This window comes from Syngnathoides biaculeatus, chromosome 8 (genome assembly GCF_019802595.1).
Source record: "Syngnathoides biaculeatus isolate LvHL_M chromosome 8, ASM1980259v1, whole genome shotgun sequence".
NCBI classification, from domain to species: domain Eukaryota; kingdom Metazoa; phylum Chordata; class Actinopteri; order Syngnathiformes; family Syngnathidae; genus Syngnathoides; species Syngnathoides biaculeatus.
In genome coordinates this window covers 13,565,653-13,586,210 of record NC_084647.1, presented here as the reverse complement: position 1 = coordinate 13,586,210, position 20,558 = coordinate 13,565,653, and the positions used below count along the sequence as shown (strand labels likewise).

Here is a 20,558-nt window from a genome sequence, read left to right as displayed (position 1 = left end):
GAGTCAGATAAACACAGAAAAGACACGTTGAAAGAAGAAGCGACCATCTAATGTAGATTAATCGGCTGGTTTATGTTAGCCCTTTTCAAAATTATTTAGAATATTTAATGACAGCATAATTGCCTAGAGCTGGGAAAGCGTTGGCCTCATAGTTCTGAGGACCTGGCCCCGCTAGTGTGGGCTGTTTGTCTCTATGTGCCCTGCGATTGGCTGCCAACCAGTTCAGGGTGTACCCCGCATCCTGCCCATTGACAGCCGGGATAGGCTCCAGCACTCTGCGCGACCCTTGTGAGGATAAGCGGCTAAGAAAGTGGATGGATGGATAATTGCCTAGAGTTTTGCTGACGAAGTACCGATATGTTCTACATTTCTCAGAATGATGTCTTTGCGCCATTTGGCCACTCCATAAAGCTCGGCACAACACGTACTGTAATCTCCGGCCTATAAACCGTGACTTTTTTCCACACGGTTTATGCGGTGATGCGGCTAATTTGTGCATTTTTTCTAATGGCCGCAAGGGGCACTCGAGCGGAAAAGGTAAGCGTGAGACCCGTGGAATATATGTGCCGTGGAAGTGACTTTTACCGGTACGCCCCTGTTAGAACTCCGCTAGTGTGTTACTGCCTTGTTTCAATGGATTTTACTGGTATACTTTTTTTAACCGGCCCTGTTAGCGCAGCACTAGCGTTGGTGCGGCACTACCATTAACGTTAAACTCTCTGTGTACCGTCTTTGTGAATGTCTCGTGTTCCAATGTGGGCACTTGAGCTGTGTAAAATGCTGTGGTGTATGTGTGTACCAAATGGTATTTCCTTTACAACTGTACTGGGTGAGGCTTCTAACAAGGTGCGCTCTGTAGGCCGGGAATTACGGTATCTTTCGATGACGCCGTGGTGCTAATTCCCACGTGAACATGCGGGAACACCGCCAATGTTTACAATTTACAACAACAACGGAGGATTATCGTGTTATGTTGGTGCTGCACAAGCTCCCGAGCCTGGCATTGCTTGGACGGAAAATGCTTCTGCTCCTTCACAGAAAGTGGAGCTGGAGAACAGAATATTCCACCTTTTTTTTAATCCAACACATATTCATTTTGGGTAGGTTGCAGCATTTTGTGAAGAAATACAAACATTGCTTGAAATGATTCTGTTTATAGGATTTTTAAAAAAAGGAATAAGACAAAGTCCCTGTCGCTGTCTTTCCGTAACGTACGGGAGAGAACTGCAGTTGGGCGACATGACTAAGAGAGGTGTCTGTGGTTTTTATATTGTTTCATATGAGTCACGAATTCATAACCCTTCAAGAAAATAATGAAGTAGAAGAAATTTGATTTCACGCTAAAGGGCAACTCGGTGGTTTGTCAGTAACGTCACTCACTATAAACATACATATATGGCATACTGTACATCCATGGTCTAAAACTAAACGTAAATTAATCACTTTTCACCATCTTAAAACATTTAAACAAGTTGAATTATCCGATCCTAGAGTTTTAATCTGCCAAATATCATTAAAATATAAATTTATATAAATATAGATAAAATTGGCATTGGCCTGAAAAGAATGAAATGCGGTTCTCCGTTGCCATGAAGGTGCAGCGTGATGCAGGCCGGATGGCGATGATGTCACCACTCGGAGCGGCGCGCATGTGACACGGCAGGCCGGCGTGATTGTTGGTGTTTGTGCAGGGGGTGGGGGGCAGGGGTGCCCCCATCTGGTGAACATGCGCTTTTATTTGGATTGAATTAGGGTTAGGGTGATCAAGCTCACGTTGCCTGGACGACCTCACGCCATGGCGGAGTCATGTGACCGGGCCTGGCTGGCTTACGGGGGGGTGGGGGGCAAATTGCAGTTGGTGGGGGGCTGTTGCGGAGGGCTTAGTTTGTGGCACAGAAGCGAGGAATGATGTAATCATTTGGCGGCTGCTTTGTGTTGTGTGTGAAGCAGATTTTGGATTGCAGCAAATAGAGTGTCACGTGGCGGCTTGAAAACAACCCGCTTGTTTACGTACTCACTGTTTTGGACTGTCCTATTCATTTTTTTTTAAATATAATTTTTCAGAGACAATATGATTTTTTTTTTTAAACTCTGCTAAGCAAAAACTTGCACCGATGAGGAAATTATAGCGCAGCCTTTCCCAGACTTTACAGAGGAGATAGTTGCTCATATTTAATATTCATAGGTAAACAAAACAAGATAAAACAAAGACAGAAAAAGTAAATTTTGGAATGTGTAATTATTATTCCAGATCACAGTAACACTTAAGGCCAGGCATTCCGTGGAGGGCGCTCATGGAGAACCAGTACGCCTGCCATGGTGTGCTATACAGTTTACACTAGAACAGTCTGAAGTACCAAGGGCCGGTTTGTGAGGAAAAAGAGGGTACACATTGGATTTGATTTCGCACCAATACCCTTCCCTACCCCAAAATAGGATCCAAACCCATTCACATTTAAGAGCCAAAACATTTGGTGAGAGCCACTACGAGAGCTGTATTACAAATTCGGCCTTTTGTAACATAATAATAATGCTCACTTTCATGTGAAACTGAGATTTCTTACCGTATTTTCCGCACTATAAGGCGCACCTAAAAGCTTTTAATTTTCTCAAAAGCCGACAGTGCGCCTTATAATCCGGTGCGCCTAATATATGGATCGATGTGGGGCCTTTAGCGGAGCTCCATCTAATGGATGCATAATGAAACCCCAGCCTCCACTGAAGCGTCTATTCTATGCGCCTTATAATGCGGTGCACCACATATATGAAGAAATGTTTTAAAATAGGCCATTCATTAAAGGTCCGCCTAATAGTGCAGTGGGCCTTATAGTGCGGAAAATACGGTAGTTTCCACAAAGAGGTTTTGGTTCTATTCTTATTTCTCAGTGTAATGCACAGCAGTTCTACACCACTGCAGACTACAACCACAATAATAAAACAACACTTTATGTATTGAATTACCGCAATAACTCTTTGAAAGTAATACAATAGAACCTTTTTGTTATCTTAGGACACGATACAGCTCTTGCGTCGGCTCTCATTCAGTTGTGCAGATGTACGTAATACTGCGCCCAGCCGGTGTAAAAGCATCATCAATTTATTAACACAAGTGCTACATTGCAAATCACTGGAGAGGAAAGACGAGGGAAGGTAGAGGAGCTGAGCGAGGTGTAAAAGGCCGTCGTTCATGGATACAGAATGGAGAAGCAGGTGAGGCTGAGGGTGAGATGATTTCACAGAGCAGCTCACAAGACAAGAGGAGGGGCGCAAAGGGGCAGAGGAGGAAGAGGAGCACAGAAACATCTGAAGAACAGAAAGAAAGAGTAATGCTTACTTTGGAAAGTCGCTTGTGAGACTAGCATGCAAACAGGAGAAGAACAAAGAAAAACAAAATCAGATAAAAAATGATGAACGCAACGAAATGAACAGCAAGGAAACAAACAGCTGAAGATTGTCAACGGAACTGTCGGCATCAGACGGCACAGGTTGTCATGTGACGTGGGGGCGGGGGGGAGTGCAAACTGTGAGTGTATGAATGAACAAAGAAGACAGTAAATGGAGTTCGAGAGTAGACACACAGGACAGTGACAGGACTTCATTTGCATTCATAATACAAACTAGAAAAAACACATTCCCCATTTGAAGCTGCTATCCATGAGCTTGTCTTAATTTTATACACCAACGTAATCAAGTAATTCATATTGTTCTGTTAGAATCAAATTTGTAAAAAATGAGATAAATACAGACATAAGAAAAAAAACATGTTTGATGCAATAAAGTGTTAAAATCTTGTCTCTCAGCATAATCAAAGCTGATGTTTAAAACCAATACACACGCTACAGGTAAGACGTTCCAGCAAAACTTCAAAATACTGTAAAAGATAGTGGACGAACAACCCAAATAATTATTATTGTAGAGAACAGTACAATCATGGATACTCTGGTACTTAACTTTTGTTGTATTAGAATTTCCAGAAGGCTAACCAAACACCAATTGAGTTTGATTGCTTGTATGTGGCCCACATAGTTCAATTTTCTGCTTCCTCAGACTGAAAAAATTGCGTCTTCAAGTACTTTAGGTGAAGCTTAGTTCAGTTGACTTGCAGTTATGGTTCTCCTTCTGGAATGTTCTCCAATAATCACTCAGTCGCTGGAGCGAGTCATCACAGTGATCCTGGTTCTTAGACTCTCACAAAAACTTTTAATCCTCTACAGAGCTCGTGCACCTACGTCATAAAATCATGTGACTTTTGTTTACGTCGCCATATTGCCGGTCGAAGAAAGCATTCTTCAATGCTAAGTCGGTTGGAGACGACACGAAAAAATGTCTTATAGCACGGCACCCAGTCTTGTCCCATACTGTTAGAAATTTAGAAGGTGAAAATAAACGAAGATACGTGGAAAAATTTGATAAACTCGGCATAGAGGAGCCGTATTTAATGCCGAAGTCGATGTTTTCGCCGATAAGGAAGTGGACTGTTAATTCGCTTCCACTTGTCTTGGACAACAAGACATACATGGATCTGGTGAGTAAGTCGTCGAAGTTTACACGGAAAGGTTTGGAAGCGTATAAAAGTCTGGATGCATACAAATACTTTGTTGCTGGATCTGTTCTCAATCAGGAATAAATCCCACATAGTGATGGGTTGATGACTTGTGAACGCGGAAGCGTGTTCAGCCACACGTTAACCTTTGCCGGAATCCATCGATCTTGTCAGCTAGTATTCAATACAAATAGCAATATTTAAATAAATGACCCCTGGTTTTACACTGTTTTTTTTTTTAACACGCACGCATTGTTCTCAAATGAGCCAAGTTGGCATTATAAATACTTTTTGGTAAATTGAGATTGAGAAGAATAATTCCTACCTGAAATGAAGCGATAGTTACACAAGCGTGTGTGTATTTTGGTTGGGCACCATCCACCATGTTTAATTGGCAAAATCCATCGATATTTTCTGATCTTTTCAGCTGGTATTCCATAGAATGATCTCTTTGAAGAGCTGTCTCGTCTGTTGTGACAACCAACAGCAAAACCGGTTCTCGGGTACTGTAAATATTCTCCTCCGGTTCAATGTCCCCCACAAAGTCGAGCAGCTCTGTTTGACCAGCAATATGGCGCCGTGAAAATGGTGACGTCACGTGCACGAGCTCCATTGCTCATGTTGGCCAGATGTTAATCTCTTAGAAAAGTCTTTATATGAAACCTTTGCCATTTACTCATTTTGACACTGCTGTAGAAGCAATAAATACAGTTTTTAGAATTTCTGTGGACTCGCTCTGATCTGTTTGACTGAAATCCCGCTCTGGGCTCCTCACGCGGTACCTCAAACTTCATGAACTGACTCTAAGATGCTTGATGAAAGTCAACTTTCCAAATCGCGTCCAATCATTTGAATTCAACACTGGGCGAATAAATCAAGGTGTAGAAAATATCTCAAAGATGCTCCAGACAAATGTAACCAACTAAGAAAAATATTTCACATTATTTTTCATAAATGAATTCCATGTATTCAGACCGTATAATGTGGGCACCTAAAAACGAGGTCTTGTTTCACATCAGCTGAGATTATTTTTGTAAAACATTTTTTTTGTTGTATTTTTATGACATGTAGGCTTATACATTTAAAGTAGACTAGATATTTTATTACATCTCTTTGCTCAGTTATGGGGAAAAAAATACAATCAATTAATCAGTTTTCATTTTTTGAATATCACTTAAAAGGGATGGGCGGCTCTCTGAATGTTCTGAACTCCTCTTTTTGAGCCAGATCTTTCTGCCCCGAGGAGTTGTGTCTGATGCACATTACAGTATATTAGCGTGTATAATCATGTAACAGGTCAACCAAAAATTTAAGTTTGATTTTTAATTCCGTCCTATTTTTTAATGGGGCATTTGATGCTTCAGCTATCAGGCTCAACAGTTTGTTAAATTCAGGAATGGTCTTGGACTCTAGGTTTAGAGAAGCAAATGGCGTCACTCACTTTTGAGTTCTTTCCCCCGCTGCGCGCCGACTGCAGCGAGTACGTCCTCTGGACAACCTGCTCCGGCGTGGAGGGGGACTTGTCCGACGAATGGTCCGAGCCCTTCTCCACCATGTTGTCACCCTCCTGGCTCTGTGGTGTGGGAGAGCGCGAGCGTTTGCGCAGGACTGGTGAGCAAGCGGGAGTGCTCTTGTTTGAGTTACTGGCAGTGCTGCAAGGAAGGAAGAAGCCAAGGGGATCAGAACAAATATTGAAAACCAAATGTTGGACCTTTTGTATCATGCAAATCTTTATTGCGATATATGGACAGGAAGCGCAGTGACTGCTGGACCAATGAGATGTATGAAAAAGTACATCAAGTAGAAAAAATATATACTTGTAACGATAACTTCAACTAAAATTAATCTGTAACCTGTTGAGTGAAAGTAAAGATGCAATCACAATTTCCGGTCAATTCTTTTTCCAAACACAATATTTGCATGCAATATGCTCTTTTCTTTTTGGCTTGTCCCGTTAGGGGTCGCCACAGCGTGTCATCTTTTTCCATCTAAGCCTATCCTCGTGCATCTTCCTTTCTAACACCCACTGTCCTCATGTCTTCCCTGAACACATCCATTAACCCTTTCTTTGGTCTTCTTCTCAGTCTTTTGCCTGGCAGCTCCATCCTCAGCAGCCTTCTACCAATATACTCACTCTCTCGCCTCTGGACACGCCCAAACCATTCAAGTCTGCTCTCTCGAACCTTGTCTCCAAAACATCCAACTTTGGCTGTACCTCAAATTAGTCCATGTCTAATCCTATCCAACCTGTTCACTCTGAGCGAGAACGTCAACATCTTCATTTCTGCCAACTCTAGTTCTGCTTCCTGTTGTCTCTTCAGTGCCACGTCTCTAATCCCTACATCATGGCCGGCCTCGCCACTGGTTTATGAACTTTGCCCTTCGTCCTAGCGGAGACTCTTCTGTCACATAGAACACCTGACACCTTCTGCCAGCTGTTCCAACCTGCTTGGACCCGTTTCTTCACTTCCTGACCACACTCTCCATTGCTCTGTATTGTTGACCCCAAGTATTTGAAGTCATCCACCCTTGCCATCTCTTCTCCCTGGAGCCTCACACTTCCCCTTCGACCCCTCTCATTCACGCGCATATATTCTGTTTCACTTCGGCTAATCTTCATTCCTCTCCTTTCCAGAGCATGCCTCCATCTTTTTAAATGTTCCTCCACCTGCTCCCTGCTTATCACTATATCATCAGCAAACATCATGGTCCAAGGGGAACCGTCCCACCACCACCTTAAATTGTTCTGTCACACCTATGGCACAGATCACCACTGTTCTGCTGCCCTCATACATGTCCTGTACTATTCTAACATACTGCATGCAATATGTTGTGTACAACAAAATTCTCTAGGTCAGCAAAAGGTGAGGCGGATGGACAACTCCGAATCCAAAGCTTTGACGTCTCCTGGCGGGGCGGATATTGACTCGTCAATGTCGGCGGAAGCCTCCCTGGAAGACCTTCGCTCGCTGACATCACTCAAAGCTTAACAGGCTTGAAGCGTCACGTGCAAGCTGGTTAATAAAAGCTAAGCTAATATTGGAAACCAGCACCACTAACCACAATAACAACACAGCGGTGGACAAAACTGATTCAGTTACAGTTGAGGATTGTGTTCAAGCGAACAAGTGTTTTTTTTTTTTTTTTTTTAAACAACATTTAGCTGCAAAACAATGCTTCTGTAAATATGAGTCCATCGTTAACTACCTCAAGGCTGATCCTGTAAAAATATGAATCTTAAAATAATTGAAACACTATTTTCCACGGCTGCACCTTTCGGAACCAAAACAAGGTGTCATGCAGCGTCAGTCAGCCTAACGATGTTGAGATTGTTATCGCTAATGGAGGCGCACGCTGACTTTTACTTGGGGATTTGCTTTAATATCTTAATGAACAGCAATCAAGCTAAGTGCGGCTGCACCTTTGCATGAGGTACAGCTGAACAATCACGAGTACTGCATCTGATTTCATTTTTCAAGAGGTACTGCTTTAGGTGGACTCGAGCAGGTTTTATCAACATGGAGCCCCCAAGGACCACATGAGTAGCCCTCCAGCCTGTTGTAAAAATATTTCCCCGGTGATGGGAGGTTGAATCTTCTAAGAATGTTGTAGAAGTGATCGTTTGAAAATGCTAACACTTGCAGAATTCTGCACAGTAATCATTAATAACGAGCACCCAAGAAGTAGTTAGTTTCAAAAGGTTAGTGACTCTTGTCCTACAGGTTGTAATTATACTATAATAATTATGTCATAACTGCCCCCCCTCAGGAAACAATCATGACAAACAGTCATTATGTGATAAAAAGAAATTTCCACTTCATGATGGTTTTGACTGAACATAATTACATAATCTGTTCTTGTGTATGTAATATAAGTATGCATTCATATAAACATTTTTTTTTGATTGCATCATATTCGTCGCGGTACTCCAAATCTCTGCCAGAATGGCCCTTCAAAAAACAACCGCATCCGCTTTCGACGCCCTTCATTCACTTCGTATTGGAGTCTGATTGCCGTCCCTTTATTTTAATGTTGCCAACCAGATGACGATAAAGCGATATGATATGATTGATGTGTGCAATCAGGGCCGCTGAATCGCCAATGTCCTATGAATTGTGCTGATTTGTAAAATGTCAATACATTGCTTTGATATTATGACCTTTGTGGGAAATTGTCATTTAATTTCACAACATCTTGTTCCATACAGGCTAAGAGGACCATAAATATAAATTGATCATAGGCAGCAGTGGGTGGACTGTTTCATTTACTCAAGTAACATTTTGGAAAATGTCATTTCATGAAGCATACTTTTTACTTCTCACATACCTGCTATGAACATTTACTACATGACTTTTATTAATCATTAATTGTGTGTGCGACCTATTTTTCGACTTTGCTATAGTCTTCCAGATCGGGTGCCGCTGCTCAAATCCACCCCGGTGATGTTTGACTCAAGTTCACCAATCAAATGATACAAGAAAGTGACATGTCTGCATACAACATTTTCTATTGGGCTTTACGGGAGAATCAGAGTGAGACAAGACAGGCCTCCACGACTCGTGTTTACATTACAGACAACAACCCCCCTCCCAAAAGATACATCTTTAACACGTAGCCTAGTCTTGTCACTGCCCAAACTGGTACATTATGTTTCAGCTCACTTCTAATTTGAAAAAACACCCAGTGGCAAGTTGCAGATGTTTTTGCCGTTGTTTTGGCTCTGCATATGCCAACATTAGCACCATTTTATAGTCACAAGAAACTGCGAAACATGCATCTTCCGGAGTAGGTTCTGTTCTCTCTCTATTTCCTTTTCCTCCACACACCATCAATAAGTCTGGTCAGCAAACGGCTTCTTTCTTCAGTGATTTTAGTGGATAAAGCAAATACAATAATGTTTCTGCAAGGCCCACGCAGGTGTTGTTTTGAAACGCACTCCCGTTGAACATGAGTTTGAATGTGATCTGTCACTTCTGAACACAGTCACATGCCAATTACGTAGCAGATAAGGTGCGTTCTTTTGCAACCACATTTATTTGAATTTATTTAAGATTTCAGAACATCCATTTCGCAACTGCCAGGAAGGCAGCAAGTTAAATGGCAAGTCCAAGTCAAGCCAATCACATTGTTTATTGCAGTTGTTTATTTTTACCTCTTCACAAGATTTTATCGTGAGGATGAGCAGCTCAGATAATGTATGGATAGACATTCATGCGCTCCCTCTGAATGCAGAGGCAATGAGTCAGCTTGACAATGCAACAGTGAGTGACGTCAATGATAGATCTATGTTTCTGGTTTACGGTCTTTTGTGTGTGTGTGTGTGTGTGTGTGTGTGTGTGTGGGGGGGGGCGGTTATGAAATGAAATCCAGATGGACCATTATTCTATCCATCCATCATCTACCGCTTTTCTGGGTCAGGTCACGGGGGAAGTAGCTTCAGCAGGGATACCCAGACTTCCCTTTCCCCAGCCACTTCTTCTAGCTCTTCTGGACTGATCTCGAGGAGTTCCCTAGCCAGCCGAGAGACATAGTCTCTCCAGCGTGTCCTGGGTCGTCCTCGGGGTCTCTTTCCTGTGGGACATGACCGGATTTCTCACCCTATCTCTAAGGGAGAGCCCAGACACCCTGCGGAGGAAACTCATTTCGGCCACTTGTATCCGGGATCTTGTTCTTTCAGTCACGACCCACAGCCAAGCCCATAAGTAGGAATGTAGATCGACTGGTAAATTGAGAGCTTCGCCTTTCGACATAGCTCCCACTTTACCACAACGGACCGATACAAAGTCCGCATCACTGCAGACGCTGCACCGATCCGTCTGTCGATCTCCCGTGGAGAATTATTATCATCTTATTAAAGTAGACACTTCCTATTGCTATTGTATTGGCTTGCTTCAGGTTGTGAAGGCGCACCCAATGAACATGCACGCACACAATAGGCTCAGCAAATGATGAGTGCAGGAATGAGCTCAGTGGGTCGAGTAACTCATCATGGCATTATGCACGCCATTATCCCACTACCAGCCTCAGTCCTTTGCTAGCCGCCATGCTTTACTGATGGCAGATATTTGAAAGTCAGGACATTTGGTCTGATCTGCACATCTGAAAATGTCACAGAGAGATAAAGCAAGTCTGCTAACTAAATCAAGACTGTTAACCCTGCTTTGGAATGAAGTCATAGCTGCCTTTCGAGACCCAATTATAACGGCACAACTACAAACATACAATTTCAACATCAATACTTATTTTTTTAGAAAATGAACAATGCAGACAAGTTCAATAATATGATTTTCGTTACTGTACAATAAAAACTGTCTAGATCCGACGAACCAAGGAAGAGCTGTTTAAATGCTGCTCAAAGTTGCATCTGTACCACTCCATATTTTAATCAAAACATTTTGGCTAGAGATGGCACGGTGGAACATCTGGAAAGCGTTGGCCTCACACTTCTGACCCGCCTGTGTGGAGTTTTCATGTCCTCCCTGTGCCTGTGTGGGTTTTCTCTGGTTTCCTCCCACATCCCAAAAACATGCATCATTAATTGAATAATCTAAATTGCCCCTAGGTGTGATTGTGAGCGGGATTGATGTCTGTCTCCATGTGCCTTGCGATTGGCTGGCAACCAGTTTAGGATGTATCCTGCCTCCTGCCTATTGACAGCTGGGATAGGCTCAAGCACTCCTGCGACCCTCGTGAGGATAAGCAGCTAAGAAAATGGCTGGATGGCATTCCGGCTAGCCGTGATGCCTTCTAACTGGAAGCTGCGCCGTACTTGTTCACAGACTTGGTTTGATGCAGTTCCACGTCTTCCCTTGAAAAGTGGAAGCGCTTCGATCTAGGATCAACAAGTGCGTGTGCCACAACAACAAAAAAAAAAATTCTGCTGAATGTAAAGATCCGGTTCTGTGTTATAACTATGTAATACCATCCATCCAAAAAAAAAAAAAAAAAAAAATAGAAGGAAAAGATGCAGACTACTACTGTTCCTCTCATGGCAGAGAAAATCTCTGAAGGGGTATTTTAAGTCCATGTAGAACTGATCAGAAAACAATTAATATACTGACAGAGAGCTGCTGATAAACACATCGAATATTGGCTTTGGCATTGGTGTGATCTCTTTCCATTCCGGCAAGTTTTACACAGCTGCACTGACGGACAGACGGAACAACCGAGGTCTCTATTTACCTCCAGTGAGAGGGAGGCTGCGGACAAACGCCTCAACAATGAAAAAGCCACACCGCAACTACACAAATTGACACAAATCTCAACTTGGAGTGAAGATCACTATGGCAACTGCTGTTTAAATATTCAGTCTGCGACTAAATATACTCTTCTGGTCTACTGCCTGAGCAGGAAATACAGCAGGAAAATAAAGTGACAGACTGTTTTAGTGTATGCGAATGTCATCACTTGTTTTCGAAACAATTACTTATTTTGCTCAACTCATTTGTAAAGTTCAGTAGGAAAGTAAAATCATTGTAATTTTCCACAACATTAGGTACACCTGTACAAAGCAAAGCAAACCAAACTTATTTGTAGAGCACATTTCATACACGAGTGTTTGTAGAGCACATTTCATACACGAGGTCACTCAATGTGCTTTACATGATCAAAGGCATTTGAAAACAAAGTGATAAAACATTTCAAACGGGATGCAAACTATAAAAATGACAAATAAATACAAAAAAAAAAAAAAAGAATTCAAACCGCATACAGCGCAAGTAATATGATCAAAAAGTGGATATATTCTAAAAGGCATGACAAAAAGAAGAGTTTTCAACCTGGATTTCAAAACATTCCCACTTGGGGCTGACCTCACCTCTGTTGGCAACTTCTTTCATTTGTGTGCAGCATAAAAGCTAAATGCTGCTTCACCATGTTTGCTTTGGACTCTGCGCTCCACTATTCGACCCGAGTCAGTCGATCTCAGAGCTCGACTGGGTTTGTACCCTGTAAGCATTTCTTTCATGTATACAGGACCTAAATCATTTAGTGATTTATAGACCAGTAGCAGAACTTTAAAATCTATTCTAAAGCCGACTGGAAGCCAGTGCAAGGACTTTAGGATTGGCGTTATATGCTCTGACGGCTTTGTTTTGGTCAGAACGCGAGCTGCAGCATTCTGAATGAGCTGCTACTGTTTAATACTTTTTTTGGGGAGTCCAGTCAGAAGACCATTGCAATAGTCAAGTCTACTTGAGATAAAAGCATGGATGAGCTTTTCCTGGTCTGCTTGACACATACAAGACTTCACTCTAGATATGTTCTTCAGATGGTAGAAGGCAGTTTTTGTGATTGATTTGATATGATTGTTGAAAGTCAGGTCGGAATCAATCAGAACAACAAGGTTACGGACTTGGTCTTTGATTTTTAAAGCTAGAGAGTCCAGGTGTTTACTAACAGCAACTCTTTTTTCTTTATTGCCAAAAACAATTGTCTCAGGTTTGTTGTGATTTAGTTGGAGAAAACTGTGGCTCATCCAGTTATTTATCTGATTTAGACAGTGGCACAATATCTCAATTGAACTGCAGTCATCTGGAGAAACTGGTAAATATAACTGTGTGTCATCTGCACACCTATGGCACTCAAAATTAAAGTTTCGAAGAATTTGACACAAAGGTCAACATCCATCCATCATTCCTCTTTTCACATATTGCACTCTATAGACTCAAGTCCGCCATGATTGGACTCAAAATGAGAAGTCCCATGTCTCATTAAAAAAAGAGATGAATTTACAGGTTTATGATGGGAATAGAATTATTCCAAAGTATCTTCCCAGCCATGCCTACTACATGTACAGAAGATTACACCTACTGTCTGAGGATTTTTGGGTATACGCATTTACCAGAGGCCTGACCTCAACTCATCTGGACTTTCAAGTGTCAATCACAAATGCGTGTCTCACTCATCCCAAAGAAGTAAAAAAAAAAAAAAAAAAAAAAAGCAAAAGGAAAACAAGCATGCTGCTTGTGCCACTATGTTAGTCTTTCCTCTAAATAAGCTCTAAAGCTCTTAAATCCAGCCGGCTGAAGCAATTCAAACGTTCCACGACACTCTCAGAGTTCCGGGCCTTTCTAAGGCGCCCCCCCCCTGCTTGTTTTCATGGTTCTGCTGACCCCTGGAAAAAAAAAAAATCCCCATTTGGCACAACGCCTTTCATCCCGTCTTGTGGCTGTGAAAGGCCATGTGGGGCACCACGCTCAGCATCGCCAAGTGCGCACGCATGCGGAGGAAATGCAAGCGGACAAACACAAGCGTGCATGTGGCTCATGGGCACGCTTGTCGGCCAGTGCACCGCCAGACAAATGCAGCGCAACAACGGACTGTGCGTGTTTGTTTCCATCGACATTCTACAAAATGCACAAACCCAAGCACAGCACATTTGAATCTACATGCGGTGCACATTACATAACTGCGGCTATGCACCACCAATCTGTTCAAAAAAAAAAAACAAAACAAACAGCGGTACTGTATGATGCATCTGGGCATACCCCTGGTGAAAAACTCGATTCCTCAGCACGTCACCGTAACAGCCGTCGAGGCAGCGGCAGCCCTCGTCGGCCACGCTCACGCACTCAAACACCACCATGTCCTCGTAGACCAGCCCCAGCAACGAGCTGTTCACCCAGCGAATCATCCCGCCGCGGACGGCGCTCTCCTCTCCGCCGCCCTTTTTGTCTTTCCGCAAGAATGAAAGCGAGCTAGCGCAGAGGGAGGAAAGATGGACTAGGCAGGCAGGGAGATTTTCTTTAGCAGGCTTAGGGCCACTGATCTTGCCCCGGCCAGCTCTGATCTCCTAATAACCGGCTTACATCGCCCTTAACGCTGGCTGCCAAAGCAAAGACGCCGGGGGTCTGAGGGGTAAGGATGCCCCCCACCCCATCCAAAATAGCACATGTTGATTTAGCCTGCCAGGGATCTACTGTGGTGTACATGGCGGCAGGTGATTCCCGGGCACTAACCTGGTCGTAGCCATGTAGATTAACCCTTTTCAAGCGGCTTCATTTATGCAGTGGTGATGAGGCGCAAGGAGAGGAGGAGACAGGGAGGGGGTGGGGGGATAACGGCCAGGAGGGAGGATAGGTTCCAGATCATGCCAGGAGAAATGGAGAAAAAAACCAAGCAGGAAGATTAAGAGAAAAAGCTGCACTGGAGATCGTCTGGTCTCCTTTTTTATCCTTTGCTCTCCTCTTCAATGTCTAATTGAGGCTGAAAGGCTCCGTTGAGCGAGCTGCCGTGTCTTGTCCTCATTCTCGCTCTTCTTCGCTCCTCCACCCATCCAATTGTGTGCTCGGTTGCAGCGTCCGGTAGCACCCGAACGGGCTTCTTCTCTGGCGATTTCTGCTCAGTATTCCGACACGACGGAACGGCTGCGAGGAAAGAGAATGACAATGTCCCTCTGTCTCTCTCTCTCTCTCGTTGCATTCCACCTCTTCCTGTGGCTGCTGCCACAGCGAGCCTGCCGCACGCTCAATTATTCATGCCCTTCATGAATGGAGGGGTTGACATCACCGGCATTCAGGTCACTTTACATTCTAAGCTCCTCCTGAAATCTCACAAGAGGTTACTTCTGGCTTTGAGGTGACATCCGCATGGGCCAGCTTCTTTTTTTTCCATTGAAAAAGGAAATGATGGCTTTACAAGCAGCCCGTGATAAAGATGGACAGAAATTCTTTTAGTGAGCACTCACTGAAGTACAGTACATGGGGGTGGGGAGACCATTGGATGAGAAGAACATGGTACAGTTCTGATCAAAGTGCTGGTTCTCTATAATTTGAAAAGTTATATTACAATGGACCTGACGAGGATTTTTCAGATATTTTTATGTTGTCTAGGAACAACACATGAACCGTAATGACCAAATTGAGACATGATCTATTTACCGTAATTCCCGACCGACAGAGCGCATCTTGTTATAAGCCTCACCCAGTACATCTGTAAAGGAAATACCATTTGGTACATACATAGGCCGGCGCCGTGTCAAAGGCCGCAAGTGCCCACACTGAAACTAACATTGAAACACGAGATATTTACAAAAAAAAAAGACGGCACACAAAGAGTTTAATGTTAGCATTGCCACGCTAACAGGTCCAGTTTAAAAAAAACAAAACAAAAAAAAACACTGGTAAAAGTCACTGAGATACGGCAGTAACACGCTAGCCTAGTGCTAACAGGGCCAGACTAGTAAAAGTCACTTCCTCGGCACATATAATCCACCGGTCTCACTCTTACCTTTCCCGCTCGAGTGCCCCCTTTCGGCCGTTAGAAAAAAAATGCACAAATTAGCCGCAGGACTGCAAAAGCCTCAGGGTTGGAAGCGTGTGAAAAAAAAGTCGCGGCTTATAAGGCAGAAGTTACGGTACTCAAAAAGTGTCTGTTCTCACATAGTACATATAGTAGCTCAGTCAATGCACTTGCCGTTGACCAAATAAAATCCCAAACCTCAATTAGACACTTTCATTTTTACTACCACCCATAAAAACAGTTTTGGCAAAAATTGGTCGTATAATTTTATTACGACACCTGACACCACGCATCTTTATCACAACATATACCACATGTAGCACACAGATACTGCATATAAAGTGCTGTTGTACACAACAGAGCATTTCAGACAAATGTACTGCTTAATATCCTAATAGTGTCATGAGCAAGACTTGGCCACTGCCAAAAGGGGCGTGGCCATGCCACTGGTCTGGGCGGTGACACCTGTCACCGCTCACAGCCGTTTCACATTGGGACTGTAATTAGACGGGCGTTTAGGTTGGAGTTCTTGTCACTGGCATTTGCCAGTTCGTTGCCTTGCGTTAGTGACTTGCATTCACTGCCTGTGGGACTCTCCGCTCTACGCGCAAGTTAGAGTAACCCTCGTCACAGCGATTCTGTCCCCTTTTATATTATCCTGCCCTGTTGAGTTGTTTGTTTGCCCCATAGTCGTCGGCCCTTGCTGCATGTCTTTTGGATCCCGTCTAGCCTAGCGTTTCTGTACCTCTGCCTTGTCGGACTGCTACACCGAGTATGACCCAGCTTCAGGAATAAACTACATTGAACATTATGCCTCTGCCTCAAAGTCCTGCATTTGGGTCTGCCCCTTGTACTGGAGGTTCGTGACAAATATGGATCGGAAAAAAACTGGGGATTGCAAAGAAAATCTAAATAAATGCCAGGTGTTCACTGCAGTTAAGTAAATCAATGGTCTCGGGCCAGAATCTGCGTCCACATGTCTACAGAATCAAAGTATAGAGTATAGTATTACTTTAGGATTATCATTTGAACTAAATATCAATATACTATTATAATTTAGTATAATCCATTACCCAGTACATGCTGCATTTATTGTGATAATTTTATTTGCGTTCCTCCCAGCAACTCAGATATGTCTATTCTGATCAGTTATCAAATATGATTCCTTACAAATAAAGTCAAAACAGGGATGCCACAAAATACACAGACAATGTAAATCTAACCTTAAGGTGTCAAACTCAATGCCTGGGGGCCAGATCTGGCCCACCACATGATTTTATGTGGCCCGCGAAGCCAAATCTAGAGTGCCAATTTCCATGATTCCTATAAAAATCTGTCCCAAAATTTTCAAAATTTGTATAGATCATAAATGATAAAGTTAAGATATTACAAGCATTTTCATGTTACGAAATGTAAATAGTTGAAAAACACATTACCCTTGACTTCTGATTCCAAAACTAGTTCATAAATTGATGATGTAAATATGATGAGATGATTAAATATTTTTGTTCCACAGTCATAATGGCCCTCTGAGGGAAACCGGAACAACAATGTGGCCCGCGAGAAAAATGAGTTTGACACCCCTGATCTAACCCGTTTAAGTCCAACCAACAGAACAAACAAATGTCCCTTTGCAAAACAAGAACTAACTCAGTGTATGTTTGGCACAAATGCGAAGCACGGACCAGAATGAAAGAAAATATGATCCATCATACATCGTTATCTGTTTCTAAATGAGATTGTTGGGTAACGAAGCACTGACAAACGCAACTCTGGTCATAAGTCATTATTGCTGAGCTCCAGTAAATATTGTGGATGCTGAGTAGCAGGAACAAGGTCTTTACTAAACATAAACGATATAGATGGGCAAAAGGAGTAGAGTTAAATATGACTTACCAGGAAATAGTATATTAACGGGCTATTTCATCATAGGTTGACAGCCACAACAAAGCACTGACTGACAAAATCATCACTTGACAAAAATGTGAGCTTCTGGAAAGTCTTGACCCCGACAAAATGGTGGCCTCAGTGGGAATGCTGAGCAGAGGAATTCAGTAGGGACAAAAAGGAAGAAGCTGGTCCACTGAGCCGAACCACAGTGTGCCCAAATGAGCCCCGCAAGCACACAGCAACTGACCTACTTGGAGAAACCACTGTTAGTGCACTTGGGGGTGGACGCAGATGGTCAAAATGACCACGCAAAGATTCACTTTAGTAGGATTTTAAACAATTGCAATCTTCAAGAATTATTGATTGAGACTTTTTTTTAATGAGTACATTTTACTTATTCAAAGTAAAACTAAATTATGATAATTGTGATTTCATGGAATAAATGTAGTGTTAAGGGGCAAAATGTAGAATTTTTAGTGGATCATGTCTGACATGCTTGTTGGTTAGCACGATTACACAAAAACTGCAACCCTATTTCATCAAAATATAGTCAGCCCATCCAAAATTTTCATCATCTTTCTGAACAAAATATTAAAACTGCAAGCAAAACACTGGTAGCAGTCACTGTGATTTCACGGGCGCGTATGCGCCTGCGCACCATCTCGCTCGCAAATCTGCACAGTCGAGCACAAAAAATCCCACGCGTAAAATTTGTTACGAGTAGAAATACATAAATATTGAAAGACGTCACTTATTTTGTGTAGTCTTGACCAAAGTTCCATCTAAGCTGCGCCACTGTGCACTTGTTGCACACTCAACGCACATGAAAACCGATCCAGCGCAGTGAACATGGACGCACACGGTCTCTAACACCGAGCTGCTGCTCAGCTTACTTTTACTTCCTAGTTTACCTGACACTGCCCCCCCTACCCTCTTAAAGGGGTACACTCATATTTACAAACAGAACACACACCCGCAACTTTATATCTGCGGGCATGACTGGTGGACCGCACCCATAACTTTATATCTGCGGGCATGACTGACCGCACCTGTACATATTTTCAAATGTGAGTGACTGTGATAGAAATAAATACAGAACTTATTTTTACTGCAGTTCTCTTTTGGATAGGTGTCAACATTATCATTTCTGTTTTAATGACTCGTTCATTCTTGTCAGTGTGTGCTGCCGATTGCATCCACTGATGCTTGCTACAATCTGGTCAGACAAATATGGTATTGTTCTGCGCTCTCTAGGGCGCTTATGCGGTTTTGGATCGGGTCACTGCACGGTTGTTTTCAATTTGAAGATAACGGGGTGACCAACTTGTTGTACAACACCTTATGGGTGGAGGTGTTAGCGAGACGTACTTTGCACTAACGAACGTGCAGACGGTTGTAAAGGGTGAAAAAAATACCTAAATTGGTCAAGCGCGGTAACGAACGCCTCCGTCAGATCGAAGGCAGGGGGAGCTTTTTTAGCGACTTCTCTTGGCAACGCGAACGGGCCGACGCCTGCCGAACGGGGAAAAGTCTGACTGCGTCTTGGCCGTGCAGTTACCATGGCAGCCAGTCAAGCCATTCATGTTCTCTGTCACTTGAACTGTTTCCAACTAGAGGGGAGTGTGAGTGTGTGTGTGATGAGAGGATGCTGCTGCATTTACTTTCACACTTGATTAGCTGGCAACAAATAGTTTAGGCACACATTTCTGTGGGGATAACTACAAACCCAATTCCAATGAAGTTGGGCCTTTTTGTTTATTTGGTTTAAGTTTGTTTATATAAAGAGAATAAAAAGATTTTTTTCTAATGGCTGCAAGGGGCACTCGAGTGAAAAAGGTAAGAGTGAGACCAGCGGAATATATGTGGCCATGAGGTGACTTTTACCAGTATGTTTTTTTTTTTTAACTGGCCCTGTTAGCGCTGTGCTAATGTGTTGCTGCTGTGTTTCAGTGATTTTTACTGCTATGTCTTTTTTTTTTTTTTAACTGGCCCTGTTAGTGCTATGCTAGCGTTAGCGCTATGCTAGCATGTTGCTTCTGTGTTACCGCCGCATCTCAGTGATTTTTACCAATATGTTTTTTTTTTTAAACTGGCCCTATTAGCGATGTACTAGCGTGAGCACTGTGCTATCGTATTGCTGCCGCATCTCAGTGATTTTAACCAGTAGTATGTTTTTTTTTTTTTTAACCAGCCCTGTTAGCGCTGTACTAGCGTTAGTGGTGTGCTACTGTGTTACTGCCACGTCACAAGCAATGTTTGGAAAGAAAAGCTAAGGTATATTATTAAAACTTTGAAAACTCTTTCTGTGTACCATCCATCTTTGTAAATATCAAGTTTCAATGTGGGCACATGCGGCTTTTAATCAGTTGCGGCTTGTGCATGTACAAAATCCTTTTTCCCTTTAAAACTGTAGTGGGTGAGGCTTAAAATCAGGTGCGCTCTATAGTCCAGAAATGACAGTATTTTAATATACTACAAAGACAAAATATGAAAGTTCATACTGATGAGCCAAATAAATAAAATACATTTATGGCTACAACACGTTCCCAAAAAGACGGGACAGGGTCTGCGGTTTACCACCATGTTACATCATGTTTTTTTTAACAACATTCAACAAATATTAGTGAACTGATGACACTAATTGTTGAAAACTAGCAGGTGCAATTCTTTCCCATACTTGCTTGATGTCGGCTGTTGAAGCTTTCTCTGTTGTATTTTACACTAGATAATGCACCGCACATTTTAATGACCTAACCAAAGCAAATGAATGCAGGAAAGGATATAACCATAAATGTAGAATCACGGTATGGAATAAATGTCATCTTCATCAATATTTAATGCCAATACCGTACCAATGATTGATGGGCATGTAGTGTGCCGGCGC

General features: G+C 42.7%; 1 protein-coding gene across 8 annotated transcripts in view; it reads right to left on the bottom strand.

Moving 5' to 3' along the window:
• Positions 1-20,558, bottom strand: part of gramd1bb (GRAM domain containing 1Bb) — a 102,024-nt gene that overhangs the window by 33,813 nt on the left and 47,653 nt on the right. For all 8 annotated transcript variants that reach the window (XM_061827321.1, XM_061827322.1, XM_061827323.1 and 5 more), the window contains one exon: positions 5,985-6,195. In XM_061827321.1, coding sequence (XP_061683305.1) covers positions 5,985-6,195 — 211 coding nt within the window. The remainder of the gene's footprint in view (positions 1-5,984; positions 6,196-20,558) is intronic.